The sequence below is a fragment of the Sardina pilchardus genome, chromosome 13 (genome assembly GCF_963854185.1).
Source record: "Sardina pilchardus chromosome 13, fSarPil1.1, whole genome shotgun sequence".
NCBI classification, from domain to species: Eukaryota; Metazoa; Chordata; class Actinopteri; order Clupeiformes; family Clupeidae; genus Sardina; species Sardina pilchardus.
Window position 1 is genome coordinate 13,541,410 of NC_085006.1, and position 18,074 is coordinate 13,559,483.

The 18,074-nt window shown below is 46.4% G+C and overlaps 2 protein-coding genes across 3 annotated transcripts in view; both read left to right on the forward strand.

The window, feature by feature from the left end:
• gramd1bb (GRAM domain containing 1Bb) overlaps nt 1–583 on the forward strand; it is a 92,710-nt gene extending 92,127 nt beyond the window's left edge. For both annotated transcript variants that reach the window (XM_062552351.1, XM_062552352.1), the window contains exon 20: nt 1–583. This exon is cut by the window's left edge and continues 4,257 nt beyond it. The gene's annotated coding sequence lies outside the window, so the exon portion shown is untranslated.
• A 2,502-nt stretch (nt 584–3,085) lies between these two features.
• LOC134100106 (dapper homolog 3) lies at nt 3,086–10,853 on the forward strand. The gene is made up of 5 exons (XM_062553153.1): nt 3,086–3,526; nt 7,990–8,176; nt 8,714–8,800; nt 9,214–10,352; nt 10,533–10,853. The coding sequence occupies exons 1-5, from the start codon at nt 3,278–3,280 to the stop codon at nt 10,851–10,853; spliced, it is 1,983 nt and encodes a 660-aa protein (XP_062409137.1). The 5' UTR covers nt 3,086–3,277.
• The last annotated feature ends 7,221 nt before the right edge of the window (nt 10,854–18,074 follow it).

The following is an 18,074-nucleotide window of genomic DNA, read 5'->3' on the forward strand; positions in this document are numbered from 1 at the left end:
ATCTCAAGTTTGTTCTTTAACCAAAAGGACCAGCCCTCAACCACTCTGAAAAATGTCAAAAATCATGGGCCTTTTGATGTTTCTATGGTAACACACCCCCTCTTCATTCCAGATTAGAATTCTCGCTGCACTTGCTGAAACATCCCCATTCTCTCCCCCACATAATATTTTTGATCACACTCTGATAATGCTTTTCAAGCAAGTTGAGGCATTACTCATTCCACTTTAGTCATGTCAGAGAAGGAGCCTGATAATATCTCTCTTTTTTATTTTGTTGTTTTCTTTCATTTTGTTTTGTTTTTCCAGAGCTGTTTTGATCTCTAGAGAAGAATCGAATAGATTTATACGTAATATATATACATATATATACACGTATATGTATATGTATATATAATATGATATGTAATACATTATATCCACACTGTTCATGTGCAGTGTGCACTGATGATGCGGAGAGCCAGGGCCGCGCTGTGCGTGGCTCTCGGCTCTGCCCATGACTTTGCCTAATAGAAAACTAAGCTAAAGTGGCTTCTGATTCATGTGATGTAGGGAGGTCTGAATAAAGAAGTATTCAAGAAACTCACCGCTGTGTTCTGTATTTTACTTGCGTGACCTGAGTTCATTTACTCAAAAAAAATAAAAACTCACAATGATGCATTGATGGTGTGGGAATTTGGGGATGAAATACGGCCTGAGGTTATGTTGCTAACATTTAATGCTTAATTTGAAAATGTAGGGAACGCATGATATGACACCTCTAGATAACCACTTTGATGTCTCATTTAGAAACAGAAACAGACAGTAGGCCTACATCATTAAAAAAGCTAAGCCAAACGGTGTAATAAATATTAATTTAGATGTCTATAACATTCAAATTTCCCCCATCAGGGTGATGATTGGGGCTTTGGTGGTGATTTATATTACACCACGTCGCAACCCTTTCCATTTTACTGACATGTGCTGTTAAAATGGCTCCCACTTCACTTATATGAACTGTGTCTCTCTCACACCTGACCTTGGGGCTCCAGCTGCTCTGTATTCCAGTTGTTTTGTTTGCGACCCGCTGATTAGCTGTGTAGTTTAGTGCTTGGTGCATTTACGTTTCATACAATACAATTATCTATTTAAATTTTTCAGAATTTCGTGTTTTTATTCATTTCTGGATATAACATCATAACAAAACCACACAGCAGCATGGAAAATGGAGTATTGAGACACTGATGCAAAAAAAAAAGACAGAGAGTCCTGGGTACATAGAGTCAAACAATGCTGCAAAGCCTGCTGGGATGCTATGGAACCACACAATAGCCACCTACAACTAGAGACTTAGAAATCTGAAATGCTACAATTAATTGTCTCCACCCCCAACCCCCACCCCTTGACAGTTCGTATAATCAGTTATTTTCTGTTGTAATGCAAATCTTTCAGTCTTAAAAGCACGCTAATTTATTCATGGATGTTTTTCGGAGTAAGGCATATTTATTTTTATGGTTCAGTCTTGTTTGTTTGTACCTTTACCACTGCCAACCACGTGGTGCTCTAACCTTCCTATCCGGAAAAAGAAGGCCTAACAGCCTTTGTACACATTGTTCAAGACTAGCTCTTGGTTTAATAAAGGGGTTGTGTTGTGAAATACAGACTCCTTTCTTCTGTGGTGTCTAAATATAGCCAGCTTTAGAGAGATGACAAGCTTTATTTTGAACATAAATTTATCCTATCTTGTCATTGGTATTTTTGTTTATTTATGAATTGTGGAACTAAACTGAGGAACTGGAAGTGCATAACCACAAATATTAAAAATGAATGAGATTTACAGTGGTTTATCCAAATAAGTGTGGTCTCTTCATCATTGTACATCTGCAATATTTATTACACCATCTTAAAGTTGAGCATTCAAGTTCACATTTGATATGAAAAGTGTGCCTGCATTAAGCTGTCTTAAGCACATACCCACTTAAAATAGATTTACAACTCTGGATGAGATCCTTTTATTTCCTTCAGTTAGAGCATTAACATGGTTATTGTGAACTCAAAAATACACTGCCCTGTGTGTTATAACTGAATTATTATCGATGATTTAGGGTGGCTGCACGATTGAACTATTAATTTGCAACTACTGATGCGAAGGGATCAGGGGTTAACTTTGACTCGGAACTCAATAGCCTAACTCATGTAAAAAAAACATTCTAAATATATTTTTCAGCTGCTGTCTATAGAGAAATTGCACGTACTGTAGGCCTATGGGTCGACAGGGTTAACAAAGGCTTAACAAACACGAATACTAGATCCTTTCTTTGGCGAGACACTAGACATGCAAAGTCATCTACGGTATATGCATTAGTCATCCAGTGTAATCAAATAGTTTCATATGTTGTTCATGACAGTCCTCTTACTGCAGTAGAGAGGTTGTGCCTTAAATCTTGTTTGTCAAAATAATCTCATTTCTGTTTTCTAATGAACCCATGACTTCTTCCTTCAGACAGCGGTATTGGCTGCAGAATTAAATGCCGTTATTGCCGGGGTGGGCGCTGTTACTTGTTATGAGTGTACCAGCAAGGCATTCCGTGGTCCTGGTGTCCCTAAGTCCTACATAACGACTTTTTAACGCAGTTTGTACTATCTTCCAGGCCTGTTTTGGCAATACACCAACAGAAGCCCTTATGACCCAAATGTCTCTAATCTGTTTTATTTCCCAGAGTATTTGCCCATTGCTTCAACACACAGTCTCTCACGTAAACGGATCGATACAGCCTGTCTTGTTCATTCATGGCCATCCTTCATTCACACCCCCTTTTCAACATGATGTCACGACGACGATACTTCGATCTTCCTGCTCCTGTGGCAGTAGAGGCGGAACCTGGCAAGTTAACGGGAACTGGGCTCCGCTGCTCTGGCCCCAGCCCAGTGGAATACGCCCAATGAAATGTATAGGAGCCTTTCAAGGGGCGGGTCATTTTAGCTATTTAATTATTACAGAGACACTCCGGGACCAATGAACCACGCGGAAGGCGGAATATATGAATACCTGACAAATTTAATGTATTGCTGGGCGAGGGGGGAAAAAAGGGGCGAGGAAGACTGAAGCTCTCATGAAGTGAAATAAGCTATGATGGTCACCATCACGCATGGGCCGACGCAGCGAAGCAGTCAAAACTTGGGAACATAGCTGGGAAATGTGCATCGCTGGACACAAACTGTAAGAAATTTGAAGAGGTTGTGTAGTATAGGCTAAACGACTTCGAGCTTTGCCAAAGCCGGAGGCAAAAGGGGGCTCTCCATGTATTGTGGATTCTCCTCACCGATGACGACGGAGCCCAGGCAAAATAAGGAGCGCCTGGAAGCTAGTCTTGCGTGGTTATGCGAACTGGAGCTTCTGAAACAGCGACAAGAAAGCCTGGTCTTGAACGCTCTGTCCCTCGGAGATATAGTTCCAGGACAGCCAGCATGGGGAGATCTTCAGCCTGCTCGTTCCACCCTATCGGACGTCCTTCGGGAACAAGAGGACTTGACTTTGAGACGACAACTGGTAAGAGTTCTGAGACAGCGGCAGCTTGCGGAACATCTGTGGTTGTGCCCAGAGCAGCCGTTAATGAGTATTAAACACTACTGTAAGAGGATTAACTCGCTGTAAAAAGCATTGAATGTTGGGTGGTTCGGGGTCGGGTCTAGTACTCGTTGTTTGGCATCTGGAAATATGAGAAGGCACAATGGCAAAGCGCGTGACACCTCTGTGCAGCTGGCAGCTCACAGATTTACACAGACACACACACACTCATACATGCAGACCTTCAGACTAGCACACACCGTCGGGTGGGCCAGACTCTGTCTTGGTGGATATGTTTGGAGGAGGGTTGTTAATCAAGTTACGCCGCTGACCTCTCATGCGTGACACAGAGGATATAACCAGATTGACATTCTCTCCTCAAATTAATCTTAATGTTTCCCTCTGACGCCGAGTAATTCATGTCCCTTTGAGGTGGGGGTGGAGCACCACTCGTCGCAGTCCCACGACTTAATGATCCATTGTTCCTCAGTCATGGAATCTCTAACTTAAAACTGCATTTAAATGTAATATTACTTTTATAAAAATGTATTTAAATACCGTTATCCATATACAGCTAACTGCCTCTACCCTTTCCATACAACAATCAACTGTTCAAGATGCTATGCAAACAACTTTTCTTTGTAAATTAGTTCTAGAGAGAGAGAGTACTTAAAAGTGATTTAATGCTAAATACCCATAGCTGACTTTTAATGCGTTAGTGCATAATGTAGGAGGTCAATGTCTTTTTGTTACATTGTTTGACTGTGTGTGGCCCGAAAGTGTAAATCTTTCACATCACACAGAGGAGGTGAAAGCTGACAAGATGCCTTGACTAGCTGGTTCACCTCAAAGCCGGGTCGTGTTCTCTCTGCAGTGCCCACTGTTTGTCAGATCCTTATCCACACACGGCCTGGGGTCGTGAGGGAGGGCCGTCTGAATACTCTGAATGAGGGGTGAAAGAAATAAAATAAGCAGTCCCCCTGCTCTCCCCCTCGTTTCTACCCTCCGCGGATCAAACAAAAGGCGCGTATGGAGCGGAATACTAATAAGATCCCCAGCCTCCTTGGACAGCGAGCAGAGAACCACGCTTTGAAACCCAACAAGAAGAAGCCTCCGCGTCACCCAAATGAGCTGTCAGCGCTGGTAATAGGCTAGGGGTGCCGCTTCAGTAGCCTCGGGAGGCTTTCGCCGCGTCTGCGCCTCCAGCCAAAGCCAAATGGACACAATGCGCATTATATCCGACAATACCAGTCAAATGGTATTAATTGCCACATCCATCTTTGGATTGCAATTGGCATGAAGTGACTTAAAAATAAGGCACTTCGGTCTAACTTAAGTCTAGAAAACACTGCTATGGTTAATTGACGCATGGGAAAGTATGCTAATCTTGATTTCATGCTGAAATGGTGGTTTATGCAAAGTTGGTGTTTAGTGTGCAATCTATGCCAGGCTTGGTTGACTCAAGCCAGCTAACTCTGTGGATGGTTGGTGTGAGATGAGGGAGAGAGCTCACAATTCCTTGCCTCGCAGTTGCACCCTGCTGTGTGTGTGTGTGTGTGTGTGTGTGTGTGTGTGTGTGTGTGTGTGTGTGTGTGTATTTGTGTGTGCGTGTGTGTGTGTGTGTGTGTGTGTGAGAGAGAGAGAGAGAAAGAGAGAATAATAATGGAGAGAGGGGTGTGTGTGTGTCTAGGAGAGAGAGATGGATGCTGAGAGGGGCGTGTGTGTATGTGTGAAGGAGGGAGAGATGGATGGAGAGAGAGAGGGGTGTGTGTGTGTGTGTGTGTGTGCGTTCAGGTCTGTGTATGGGGATGCTTAGTGGGGGTAGGGATCTCCTTACCAATTTCCCATTAGACTCTTTTACGGGGCAAATCACAACACTACATAATGAGAGAGTATCAGTATGGCAGTTCCCCTTGAGAGGCTCTCCCTCCCTGTGATGAGAGCCCATTCAATTAGGGGAAGGACAACAAATGACAATAGGAATTGGTTTGTCCTGACGTTACACGCATAGTCAGTGTGTAAGGCTATTTCGATGTGTTGCGTGTGCCTGTGTGTGCATCTGAGGGAGACTTGGAAAAGCTAGCATGGAAAAGTGTGTTGTTTCTCTTGCATGCTTAATGTGATTTGAAATAGGCAGCCTATTCTTAATGAGGGTTTGGAATGGAACATGCTTCTGAAGTGTGCAAATTCTGAAGTGTGCCTTAATTGATATGGATTATCAATATTTAATTTAGTGTTTTTCAACAGTCTTTGTGTGTGTGTGTGTGTGTGTGTGTGTCTGTGTGTCTGTGTGTTTATTTGTGTGTGTGTGTGTGTGTGTGTGTGTGTGTGTGTGTGTGTGTGTGTGTACGTATGTTCGTGTTAGGGTGCTTGCTTGTTTGCAGGCATCAGCACGCATGCTTGCCTGTGTGTGTGTGTGTGTGTGCTGTATGTTTTGATGAGTGGTATTGGATGCTGGGGGCTTGTGGTTGCATGCGTCTATAGATCTGTCAGGGCTGAGCAGGCCCCTTGATACATTGACCACATGAAATGCATGTCCCAGTAGGATTGATTTCTGATAGCGGTCCTCGTTCGTCCGTCCCCAGCATCTTCCGACTCTTTGTTCACCGCGGTCCCTCCTTTCCAGATAAATCCATCCTCGCCCTCTTTTTCATGTGCAGCTGAGTCAGTGTTGCCATGGTTGCATATGAAAGTAAAGTTTGGTGAAGGATCCCTACGGTCGATGTCATTTCACAGTGGCCAGGCAAGCAGCAAGCATCTTCAGCTGGGCCTGAAGTTAACGCCTTACTAGCCATAAATAAACTAAAGAAGCTTGAAAAATATGCTGTTTCTGCTTTAATGGGACAGCTGTTCATATCAGACAGAAAAAATAAATAGATATCTGTAAGGGGGTTAGCATGCATTGACATTAGACATTTCTTTAAGTATGCATGTGTCAAGGTGTTTGCTCGGCCATTGTGGTGATATATCACTTGGTAAACGTGTAATGGACAGATGCATATTTACAGATGGCTCTTTTTGAATTTAAATTACATATCTTCATGACCTGAGAACATTTTCAGGGCAGACTGCCCAAGATGAAAGGCAGTTAAGGATAGCTCTGTATTAGGAGGTTTGTGTTCTGACTGAGCCTCATCCCCTAGTTTCAAGCATCATAACAATCATAATATTTGTCACACTGATTCTCACATACACCACCTGTCCCTACAGAGATTCTGCAACCAATCGTTTGAATAAATCAAATTTAATGTGTTAGTGTGCCATCCTAATTAAAATGTTTGGATACCGCAATGAGCTGGCAAGCAGCTGAAGCACATTTAAAACCAGTGTTTATCTGCTGAAAACACGCAGGATTTTCTCCCACACCTGATCCCAAATGTGGCTCCACAAAGAGTAGTGCATGTGTTTGTTTTGTTGTCAGAGATGAAAGCTTTTTTTCCCCATTTCTCTTCACGCCTTTCAGTTGACCTCACTGGATGTGAATGCTTGATAACAGAATCTGAGGGCATGTGTTGGAGTGTGTGTGTGTGTGTGTGTGTGTGTGTGAGTGCACATCAGTCAGGGTTATGTTTTGCTAAATTGAACTAGCTTTTATTGTGTCACGACCATCAACCAGAGAGTGTGGCTACATGGATGGATGTGCACGTGTGTGTGTGTGTGTGTGTGTGTGTGTGTGTGTGTGTGTGTTTCGCATCCATGAAAAGAACATCCCAGCATCACCTTCCATAAATGCTGAGACTTCACTGAATTATTGATGTTCCAGCTGGGTGCGTTTGCTCACCACTTACGTAACTGTGTGTGCTTAGTGGTGCGCGTGAAAACTCACAGACAGACACACGCGCAAATACACACACACACACACGCATCTCACTCCATTCCACTTCATTGAACAGTTGTACATACAAAGCAACAGCACCTATGGGCCTATCCTGGGCACTGCTACAGGGGTTTCTGTGCTGGTTTAACAGGGGGACGCAGATGCATTGGCTGTTAAATATTTAATGCAGTTTACTCATGTGAATGGAAGGAGTCTGATCCATCCACACCGTAGTTTAAAAAATCAAAGTGTCAGCAGCTAATAGGAAACATATCATTCAATGGAATACAACAGGCCTTGCTTTATTTTTGGTGTCCACCAACCAACTTCAATTTACACCGCACTCACATAAGAAGGTGCCAGACAAACAAAAACTAAGAATCTTCCAAATAAGCTGTCTACACACTTCAGTCCTTATTGCAATTTTAATAGGCAGCCTAGACTAACAAACTACACAAATACAGTACTGCTATGTATATAACATATCTTAATGTTTTTTTTTTAATTCTCAAAACAAATGCAGTGTCTCTGTGTAACTAATGTTACATGTACAGTACAGCTGGAGCATCCAATTAAAGTTTGTGTGTGTCTGTGTGTGTGTGTGTGTGTGTGTGTGTGTGTGTTACAGAACAGCCTCCAGGGTGCCCCCTGGGGGTTAATGCTGGCGCTGGAGCAGCAGCTGAGGGAGCTGGGCTTGGAGCAGTCGCCACTATTGTCTTTACCGCCGCCACCCCCCCTCCTGCCCCCCACCGTCTGCGACGAGGCGTCTGAGGATGAGGACGAGGACGAGGACGAGGACAGTCGACCCAGCTCAGGTGAGGACCCCAAACGTCAATTACACAGAGTAATGAGCACACAGCTCACCAGCAGCTTCATTAGAAATCCCAATTTATTCCTATTCAGTGACTCGGTTTAATCATTGCCACCGCATCAATACCTCAGTGGTACAGCACCACTGGGAATTCATTTATATCCATTCGTAACCAGTAGGAATTGATATGATTCTTTTATGGGTTCATTTGGAAATATTATACATGTAAGTTTTATGATGTTCAGGGGTCATGTATCACTCTATATCATATCCATTAATAACTCCATAAGAGCACATGTAGATTCATGAATGATTCATTTAAAAAGTGGCCACATTATGATGTTGGATGATTGCTGGTGTACATCCTAGTTTATGGTATAATGGTATACAGTATATGGCCCATTCACTTGGCTTTTACTGCATGATCTTGCCTTGTCCCGCTATGAAATGGAATCCGTGAAGTGAAATCTGTTTTGTGTTTCTCTGCGTGTATCCTGGTGTGGAATGATAGCTAGCTGGGGTGTTTATTTGTCTCCCTCAGGCTTTTATGAGCAGAGTGAGAGTCTCTCCCCTCCTGGTGGCCCGCCAGCAGCCTGGGCCTCCAGTCACCACCGGCCCAAATCAGTGGGTAAGGAGGACACACACACACACACACACCACAAACACGCTTGCACGCACACAAGCACGTGCACACACACACACACTCACCACAAACACACATACTCACACACACACACACACAGCATTATATTACATATATATTACTCACATACAAACTCACATCCATACACGGACACACACACACATTCATGAAAGAATGAAAACACACACAAATCATACACAGATGCTTGTGTATACAAACAACACACACACACAGTGCAAATGCAGACACACATACTATATATTAATACACCGAACACAGAAAATCACCTGAACATGCAATCGCATACAGTACATACAGCACAACACATCAGTGTGTTACCCCTCTGTGAGTATGAGCTAAGTGTTGTGTGTTGTTGGCTGTGGGCGGCGTGTGTGCAGATTGCTCTCTGCTGAATGGAGAGGAGAACAGGGAGCCCAGTCCTCGGGCCATGCTGCCCCGCTCCCACTCGGCTCCCTTCTCCCCCCTGGAGGACATCGCAGAGGGCACAGGAGAGGAGGAAGAGGTCGAGGAGGAGGACGACGACGACGACGATGAGCCGTGGCCGGAGGCGCCGGAGCCCGAGATGGACGCCACGGAGGAGGACATCCAGCAGGCGCTGCGCGTGGAGGCCTACATCCTGTCCCTGCTGCAGCGCAGGGCCGTGCGGCCGCGCCAGGCACAGTACCCGCCGGCCGCCACGGGCCGCGGCCTGGCCGCCTCCGCCAGCGCCGCCTTCCCGGTCCGCCCGCCGCACCCCATCACCGTCCCCGCCGCCCACGCCTCCGAAGCGCCTCCGGACCCTGCCGCCGAGCCCCAGGAGTGGGCGGCCAGCGAGGAGGCCCAGTCTGACGCCGAGCTGGCCCAGGCTCTGGAGCAGTACTACCTGTCCCTGCTCTACCCCACCTCCAGACCTGCCTCCCTGGCAGCGGCCGCCCCGCTGGTGGCGTCCCCTCCCCAGCAGTACGCGGGGGCCATGGAGTCCAGCAGCTACAGCAGCACCGACCCAGAGTCCCTCCAGAGCAACCCGGACTACGGCGAGCCCTACCCCCTGGTGGCCGAGCAGCTGCTGACCGTCAACTACGTCCCTGCGGAACACCCCCACCCGCACGCCCACCCTCACCCCCACCCTCACCCCCACCATCACCCCCACCACTGCTCCCCATTCCACGGCAAGCACAAGCCCAGCCGGGCGTCGTACGCCGGGGGGCAGCTGCCCCCGCCGCCGCCGCCGGCTCGGTCCTCCCCCTGCCGGGGCTCAGGTGGCGCCGAGGCCCGGAGCTCGCCCAGAGGGACGGGGAAGAAGAAGACGACAGCGACAGCAGCAACGACGACGACGACTGCGGCGGCGGTGACGACCAGCCGCTCGCGGTCCGAGAACAGCCTGCAGGCGGGAGGCGGGGGGTGGGGGCGCTACTACACCGTCCAGAGGGACGTGGCCCGGGCCAGGCGGCAGGTGCAGGGCCAGGACGAGCCCCCCCACCACCAGCAGCGCCGCTGGTGCTCCACCGCTGACCTCAGCCAGGAGGAGGAGGAGGCGGCGGGTGGAGGAGGAGGAGGAGGAGGAGGAGGAGGAGGAGGAGGAGGAGGAGGAGGAGGAGGGGGTGTTTACGGAGGACGCCCCCACCACCACCACCACCACCCCCATCTGTACTCCCACCCCCACCCCCACGCACACCCGAGACAGGCCTGGCCCCCTCCCCCACCCTCGTGTCCCCAGTACGGAGGCCCCGAGCGAGGGGAGGAGGCTGCAGTGGCCATGGCGGCAGCGGTGGCTCCTGTCCCGGTCCAGGCAGCGGGGGGTGGCGGCGGCTCCGACTCCAGCCTGAGCGAGGCCTACTCGCCGGGCTCCAGCTCGTTCACCAGCGACTCGGACGAGAGCGGCGGCGGGCTGGTGTGGCCGCAGGAGGTGCCCCCGCGGCTGGCCTCGTCCCCTCCCCCGGCCCTGTCCTCCGTGGTCAAGATCAAGGCGTCGCACGCGCTCAAGAAGAAGATCATGCGATTCCGCTCCGGCTCGCTGAAGGTCATGACCACCGTTTGAGAGCGTCCATCATCTCCACCCCCCCCCCCCATCCGGGCCACGCCCCCTCCGCCATCCCCAACCTATGGGGGCTTCAGCTCTGCGCCCGCGATGCAGTGTGCTTTCATGAGACATTGTTTTGTATGGATCTCTTTACGTAATTATTTTATTCGGTACAACCTTTTTTGTAAACAATAAATTATCCATTTCTAAAGAGGAAAGTGGGGCCAATGCAACGCAGTGCTTTAAAGAACCTGAAAAAGAACTCAAAAGACTTTTGCATTGAGTCCACTGTTTAATAATGTCTGACTTTTGTAAATATACCTGAACTTTTACTAATATAATTTTTCTCCTTTAAAATGAAACAAGCCGGCTGTAGCATGCAACAGCGGCGCAAAGTATAGATGCAAGAGAGAGTGCCCACATACCCACCAGTGCCATGCAGAGATGAACACACTGCCAATTATTTTAGACATATGCCACCTACCTACCTCTCACACAGTGCCACCCCCCCCCCCCCCCATCCCCCCCAGAGAAGAATGACTGTGCCTACAACTTTTACACCCACACTGCCACCCCCACCCCAACCCAACCCCCATCCCCATCCCCATGTCTGCCCCACAAACAATACCCTCATGTGCCAATAGGGGGCGCAGTTCTGCCTGCCCTCCTGCTTACTTTTTAGTATTCATGGAACTGTGTAGATATTCTGCCCCGCGAGACAGTAGCACATTAGTACTTTAGGACCGTAGCCATGAAGGTTATCATGAATGTAGATTAGTTTGGGAAGAACTGCCCCTTCTCTGTTCCTCTGTTGTGTACTTCAACCAACATTCGCACTGAATAAACATCTTTTTTGTAGCTCCAACGGCATGAGTAAATATCGTCTGGGTTTGTGAAATGCCTGTGTTTCATGCTCTGATTGGTACGTTAGCGTGAAGTCAGAAGCAGATGTTTCACCAGCTGCTTGGACAGGTCGTTCAGGCTGGGAGGGTGTTAGGCCAAAGGTGACACCTTCTCCCGTCTGGCCCTCAGTCAGTCTGTGGTTTGCATGTTTGATTTCTCACTCTAAATTCATAGATCTTTGGTCTGAAAAACCACAACCTCAAACACTTCCTGACAGCAACCACTGCATGGTAAGCTTAGTGGTCCTACCAAAGTACCACAGAATCAAATAGTTAACCAATATTTCCATAAAGGTCGATTTTTTCTTTTGAATTGCTTGTAGACAGTTGATTAGTGCAGACTATTTCTAATTATTGTTAATAATTAATTAAGGCAAATTATTAGATTATCTCCCACCCATTATTTGTATTATTTGTACATATATTTGTAGTAAGTATAATGGTACTACAAATATGTTTATGTTATTACAACTACAAATAGTTTTATTTGATTATAACTTTAAACCATGGTACTGGGTGCTCATTTACAGTACGTCCTGCTATATTGTAGCCTAAGGTAAAGCTATATAATGTTGAAACATAAATAATTTTAGTGTTTGCACCCCTTAGACTGTCTACAAACATTTAAATAATGAACACATCCAACCTGACAAAGGCCTCTTATGAAATCTTATTGCACTCCCCTCAAGGCTACAGAGTGTTTATTTAATTGGGCAGAGGCATTATTAAAAATCTGTTTTGCGAGTGATCAGCGGTGTGTTGGCAGCAGGGAGTCCGCAGCGCGTGAGGAGAGGAGCGGAGCGGACTCATAATGTGTGAGGAGAAGAGGAGAGACGACACCACGTGTTTCAGGCTCATCGTGTCCCAGCAGCCCTCACTCACGCTCAAGAGGCAAGAGGTGCCCTCTGGTCAGAGGCTCAGGGGCCGCCCGCATCCCACTGGCACAGGTCATCTCTGTACTGCCATGCCCAGCCGGACGCCTTTGGCTGGGGTACAGAGCCGTTCTCTCTCGCGCGCGCGCGCGCGCACTCCCTCTCCCTCTCATGATCACGCATCACGACTCTCTCACCTCACTGCACTAATGAGCCAATTAAACACAGCTGGGCCTGGGTAGGAAGGGAAGGGTAGGAGTAACAAAGGCTCTCTCCCTCTCTCTTTTTTAACTGTGTTCTCTCACCATCTCTTCTTTCAAATCGTTAACTCCCTTTACTTCCTCTGTGTCCCTCTCTCACTACATCTATCTATCTATCTATCTATCCACCTTATTTTCCCTCTCTGTGGCCTTTCGATCACTCTTTCAGTTTTCACTTCATTTCCTCTCGTAGAGAGAGAGAGATGCTCATTACTGACATCAGTACATGCTAATGCCCATTCACAGATGGTACGTTGATGTACGACTGCTGAAAACACACACAGGTTACTGACTCAAGTGCAATATGCACACACACACACACACACACACACACACACACACACACACACACACACACACACACACACACACACACACACACACACACACACACACACACACACACACACACACACACACACACACACACACACACACACACACACACACACACACACACACACACACACACACACACACACACACCAGTCATAGGACAAGGCTGTAGATAGAGACTTGGGATTTGTTCCATTATCACCACTAGTGGCCGCTGGTGCAGTGCGTTCAGAATTTTTTTTCTGTCCTTTTCAGTCGAATATTGCCACACTAGGCAGATACGGAATAGAAGCTTTTGGTTCTCGAGGACCCCTACACTGGCACAAGGAGATGCTAGTCTAGAGTACCATAATTCACTAACGTATCCATCAGACCCCAGAAAGGTAGGCCAATCAGTGACAAGAGGGGATAACACATTGCAAAATTGGTGGTGAACCATAGCAACACTTGCGAACATCAAGAATTGCATTTGGAAGAATGCATACATTTATTTACAGCAAAGGTAGGCCTATATACATACATACATCTTGAATTTCCCCTTGGGGATCAATAAAGTATCTATCTATCTATCTACATTGTTTCATTTTTTATTTTATTGTCAGTTTATAAAGTTTAGGCAGTAATATTATGCAAGCAGTTTTTGTGGAATTACTCATCAACCACTGTGCCGACGATTATGAACTCAATCCGGCCCATTACAACTTATTTGTAGTTTAGCACCACCTAGTGAAAGATGTCAATGCCAAAATGAGTTTCAATTGGCAATACTGCTTCTTGTTAGCCTAGAAATCTAGACGCACACTAGCGGCAATTTTTTTTTTTTGTATCTTGTGACAAGAAGTTGCAACATTTAAAGTTGCAGAATTTGTCATTTAGGATCACTATGACATTCTCTGCGTTCACACCACATTTTGGGAAGTTCTATCTTTAGAGAGTATGACCACATCTCAAGAAATGCTTCTGCTACAATTTTGACCTCTGTTGTGCTTACACGTACACAGCCAAAACATGCCTGAACCAATGTTTTGTTCTGTGAAGGTTCAAAGTTCTCAACATTTTACAGGCTTTTTAGACGCATACCAATACCGAATTATATGAATTCTATCTACAGAGGGCACTCCAACTGATAGGCTTTACTATCTCAATACATGCCAGCATCTTCTGATGTAAAAGTCAAGGTTCACATTTAAATTTGCTGGCACAGTTTTAGTATGCATGCCAAATTTTGTTCAGTTCGATCCATAGGAAGCACTGCAACTGACAGCGTTCAGTAGCTACCTAGATTCCTTCAATAAAAATCATTATCATCATTATCATCATCACAATAATAATAATATATTTTATTCAGAGAGCGCCTTTCAAGACACCTCCAACAAAGCCTCCCGAAGAACCATGACAGCGGCACTCCTTCATGTCCCGAGCGATCTCCTATATCCTAGAAAAGCAGTTTGATGATCAGCAGCTCATCTGTTCTAGTGACAGATCTCTCTCTTTAGTATTCTGTATGAAGACCTACTTGAGACCTGTGCCATCTCAGATAAGTCCTTAGTGATATCCATGACCATATGCAAGACAGCTTTCTGGATCAGCAGCTTCCTCTATTAGCAACAGACAGGAATGGACTGGGACAAAAAAAATAGACCCTGGCATATTTGGCCCAAGCGGCCCTCATAGCTTTCCCAAAGTTCCCATGCTCTCCGTAAACTTTACAATTCTCCCACTTCTCAGTTACTCATGAACGCAACATTAGCCTAAATCAGTTTGTAGTGTACGGACTGTATCTGTCTCATACTTTCTGTGCACCTAAAGTAGATATGCGTGGCATGAAGTTTCACTTCATTTATTAAGCCTGAACAAAGTCCTTGAGCAAGGCTTCACCAACCACCGACACAAACTTGGCTCCAGCTGCCAGACCACAGCACGACTAGCACGATGTATCCCAATGTCGGGGTCAGCCCTATGTTCCCATAGCCCTATATGTTCCCATGGCCCTATGTTCCCACATTTCTAAGATTTATTTTTTTTACTGAAAATTGTGAAAATTAGGCCCTATGTTCTCTCAAGATTTTTCTAATTTCATAGAGAGGGTTAGGGTTGAGGGTTAGGGTTAGGTATATGGGGCCACGGCAAGATGAGTGAAAACACTCATCGTATCAAAGTTAGAGAACAAAAACCTAAAAAGTCTTGAAACTCATATATGTTATGCAGAAGGCCAAGACGCTTCTTTTGAGACCACTCTCGACTTCCTGTGATGACCGGAAGTTGGTCAAAAACCGGAAATAAACATTAAACGGCCTACATCTGACAGAGCACATCAGATTGAGTGTACCACCTTCCGTTCAAGAGTTATAATCAAAAAACAAATTTTCCCATTGAAATGAATGGTAAAAAGAAAAAGCTGGCTTTCCAACAGTACCAGCCACGACTTTGTACGATGCACAGTTCAGGAGCCACGAATTTACGAAAATACCGAATTTCGTACACATATTTCCGAACATCGTACAATGTCGAGAGTGGTACCATTGGAAAGGCCATGGTCGATTTAGTGGGGGTAGGTCTTGGTTTCAGGTCTCTACGACCTTCCTGCTAGGAGAAACAAATATGCAAATGTACAAGTTTTCATTAAATATTTGAATTTGAACATTTTTTTTTTTCTCTGAGAAGCCAGAGGGTATAAACAGGAACGCCAGAACAGGGCCATGATTCAGTGCTGCTGAAATTGCTAGGGTGTGATGATGTTTTCTCAGGTCGCTAGTGAGAACGCTAAAAGCCTGCTTGAGGCTTATAGGTCTTACCCCTCCCCGAGAGAATTCCACCGGGATGAAGACCTAAGAATGGCCTTTTTCCCCACCCCAATCCAGATCTGCTGCTTTTCAAAGCCGATGTGGATGGGGTTGTGATAGAGTTAAAAAGTCTGTACACTTTGTACAAACCCATCCACCAGATTTTTCTGGGGGATGTGGTGAGGGCTGTCCCAACATGGGTCTTTTTAAAGAAGCACGTTAAGGTGGCAGAGCACTCAAATGGTGTTTTAGACGAGTTCCGTCTGTGCCATGGGGTGAGAGTGGGGTTCATGGACGGAGGTTGGCACCTCACTTTATCACCTCACTTTATCGCTAGTTCCTGGCCATAAAGTGAGGGTGTCAAAACAGTTTTTGAGTGTTTCAGTGGCCAGGAGGTTGACCACGGATTTTTACACCGATGTGAAAGACAGGTTTAAGGCGCTCATGATTGAGCTTAATGCCTTTGATAAGGCAAAGCCTACATTCCAGCGTAATAACGTTGGAAACCTGTCAAAAATGGCCATTTGCCCAGGCGACCAGCAGTTTGTGCTGGCTTTGCTGGACAAAGCCATCGCCCAAACGCCCATTCCCATGGGCTGTATGGTCATGCTCACGCTGAGTCAGTTTGGTCAGAAGGACCCCTCGCCCCTTGACCTTGCCGACGTAGTAGACCTTGAAGAGATAAAGGCCGTGTCGGTTCACCTGGCAATGTCCATTCGGACCAACCCCGTGGGCTCTCTGAGTTCCGTTACCCACCTGTTGTGGTCCAGGTTAGGCCTGGAAAAAGTAACGGGACTCAGAGGGCACATGTTCACCAACATGGCCTTCCATGAGGCTGCTAACTATCAGTCGAATTTAGACACTTTAGGGCTGGATGTTGGTCCTAGAGTTTATGGGATGTTGGAGCAGCTGTTGGAGGCCCCCAGACTGAACCATGTTCAGTTTCATTGTGACTCCCCGCACACTCACCGGTCACCGTTTTATAAACACCCTGTGACGGCAGTGATCAGCTCATGTGGGCTGTTGCACCCTACCCAAAACCGGGCAATGGCAACACGTGCCGAGCAGTACATGTGTCATTATGAGGACTTATATAGCATGTCCGACATACTGCTGCCGGCACGTGTTGAAGTAGTGCTGCTCTTTGAGGAGGAAAGGGACATCCCGGAACTCCTCGAACCGGAGTCGGTTTTCAAAATGGAAGGCCTTCACGCCCTCCTGAGAGAGGAACCTATGTTCCTTCCTTTTCAGGACACGGATGGCGAGGGGCTCCATACCGTCGTCCAAAAGGTTGGGCAGTTCCTCTGTGAGGGTTAGGGTTAGGTTTTGGGTTGGGTTATAGGGTTAGGTTTTGGGGTGTAAGTGACAACCAAATTGGGAGAAATGGGGATTAAAAACTGATGCAAATTGATGATAAAGCCCTTGGAAATGATGGAACATGGGGCTGTGGGAACATAGAGCTGTGGTATAAGCACGCTAGGGAAAACATGGAGGTGTTTAGTCGCTTCTAACTTCATCTCTGTTTGGATCCTAATGAATGCATTGGGCTAGCTAAGTGCTATCAAAGTTGTGCCGTGCGCCAGAGCCAGTGAGTGCACGCATTGAAACGTGAGAGGTATGTATCAACTCGTCTTAATTAAGGGAATAACATAGTTTAATATGAAAAAAACAGTGAAGTGTTCCTTTAAAGGAACAAATCTGTACCTGAGTATAATATTGCACCCCACGTGTACCTTTATTTCTGACAGTGTAGTCTACTAGATTCTACAAAAAAAAAAAAAAAAAAAAAAACTTTAACCGACAAGACCAGGTTCACCTAAAATATGGCATTTGGCTGCCGGACTGACAACATTCTGGCAAACTCCAATGTGCAGCTCCTGTTGCAGTTCCGCTAGGGGCGATCACGAGCAAGTGCAAAAACAATGGGGGTCTAAAAGCCTGGTCAGACTATACGATTTTTTTGTCGCTCACGATTGTCGTTTACGATCTACCATGTCACACTATACGATTTTAGAACCATGAAAACCTCTCCGCGTCTTGGTCGGTAGAGTGGCCACATACACCGATCCATCAGTCACGTCGCATG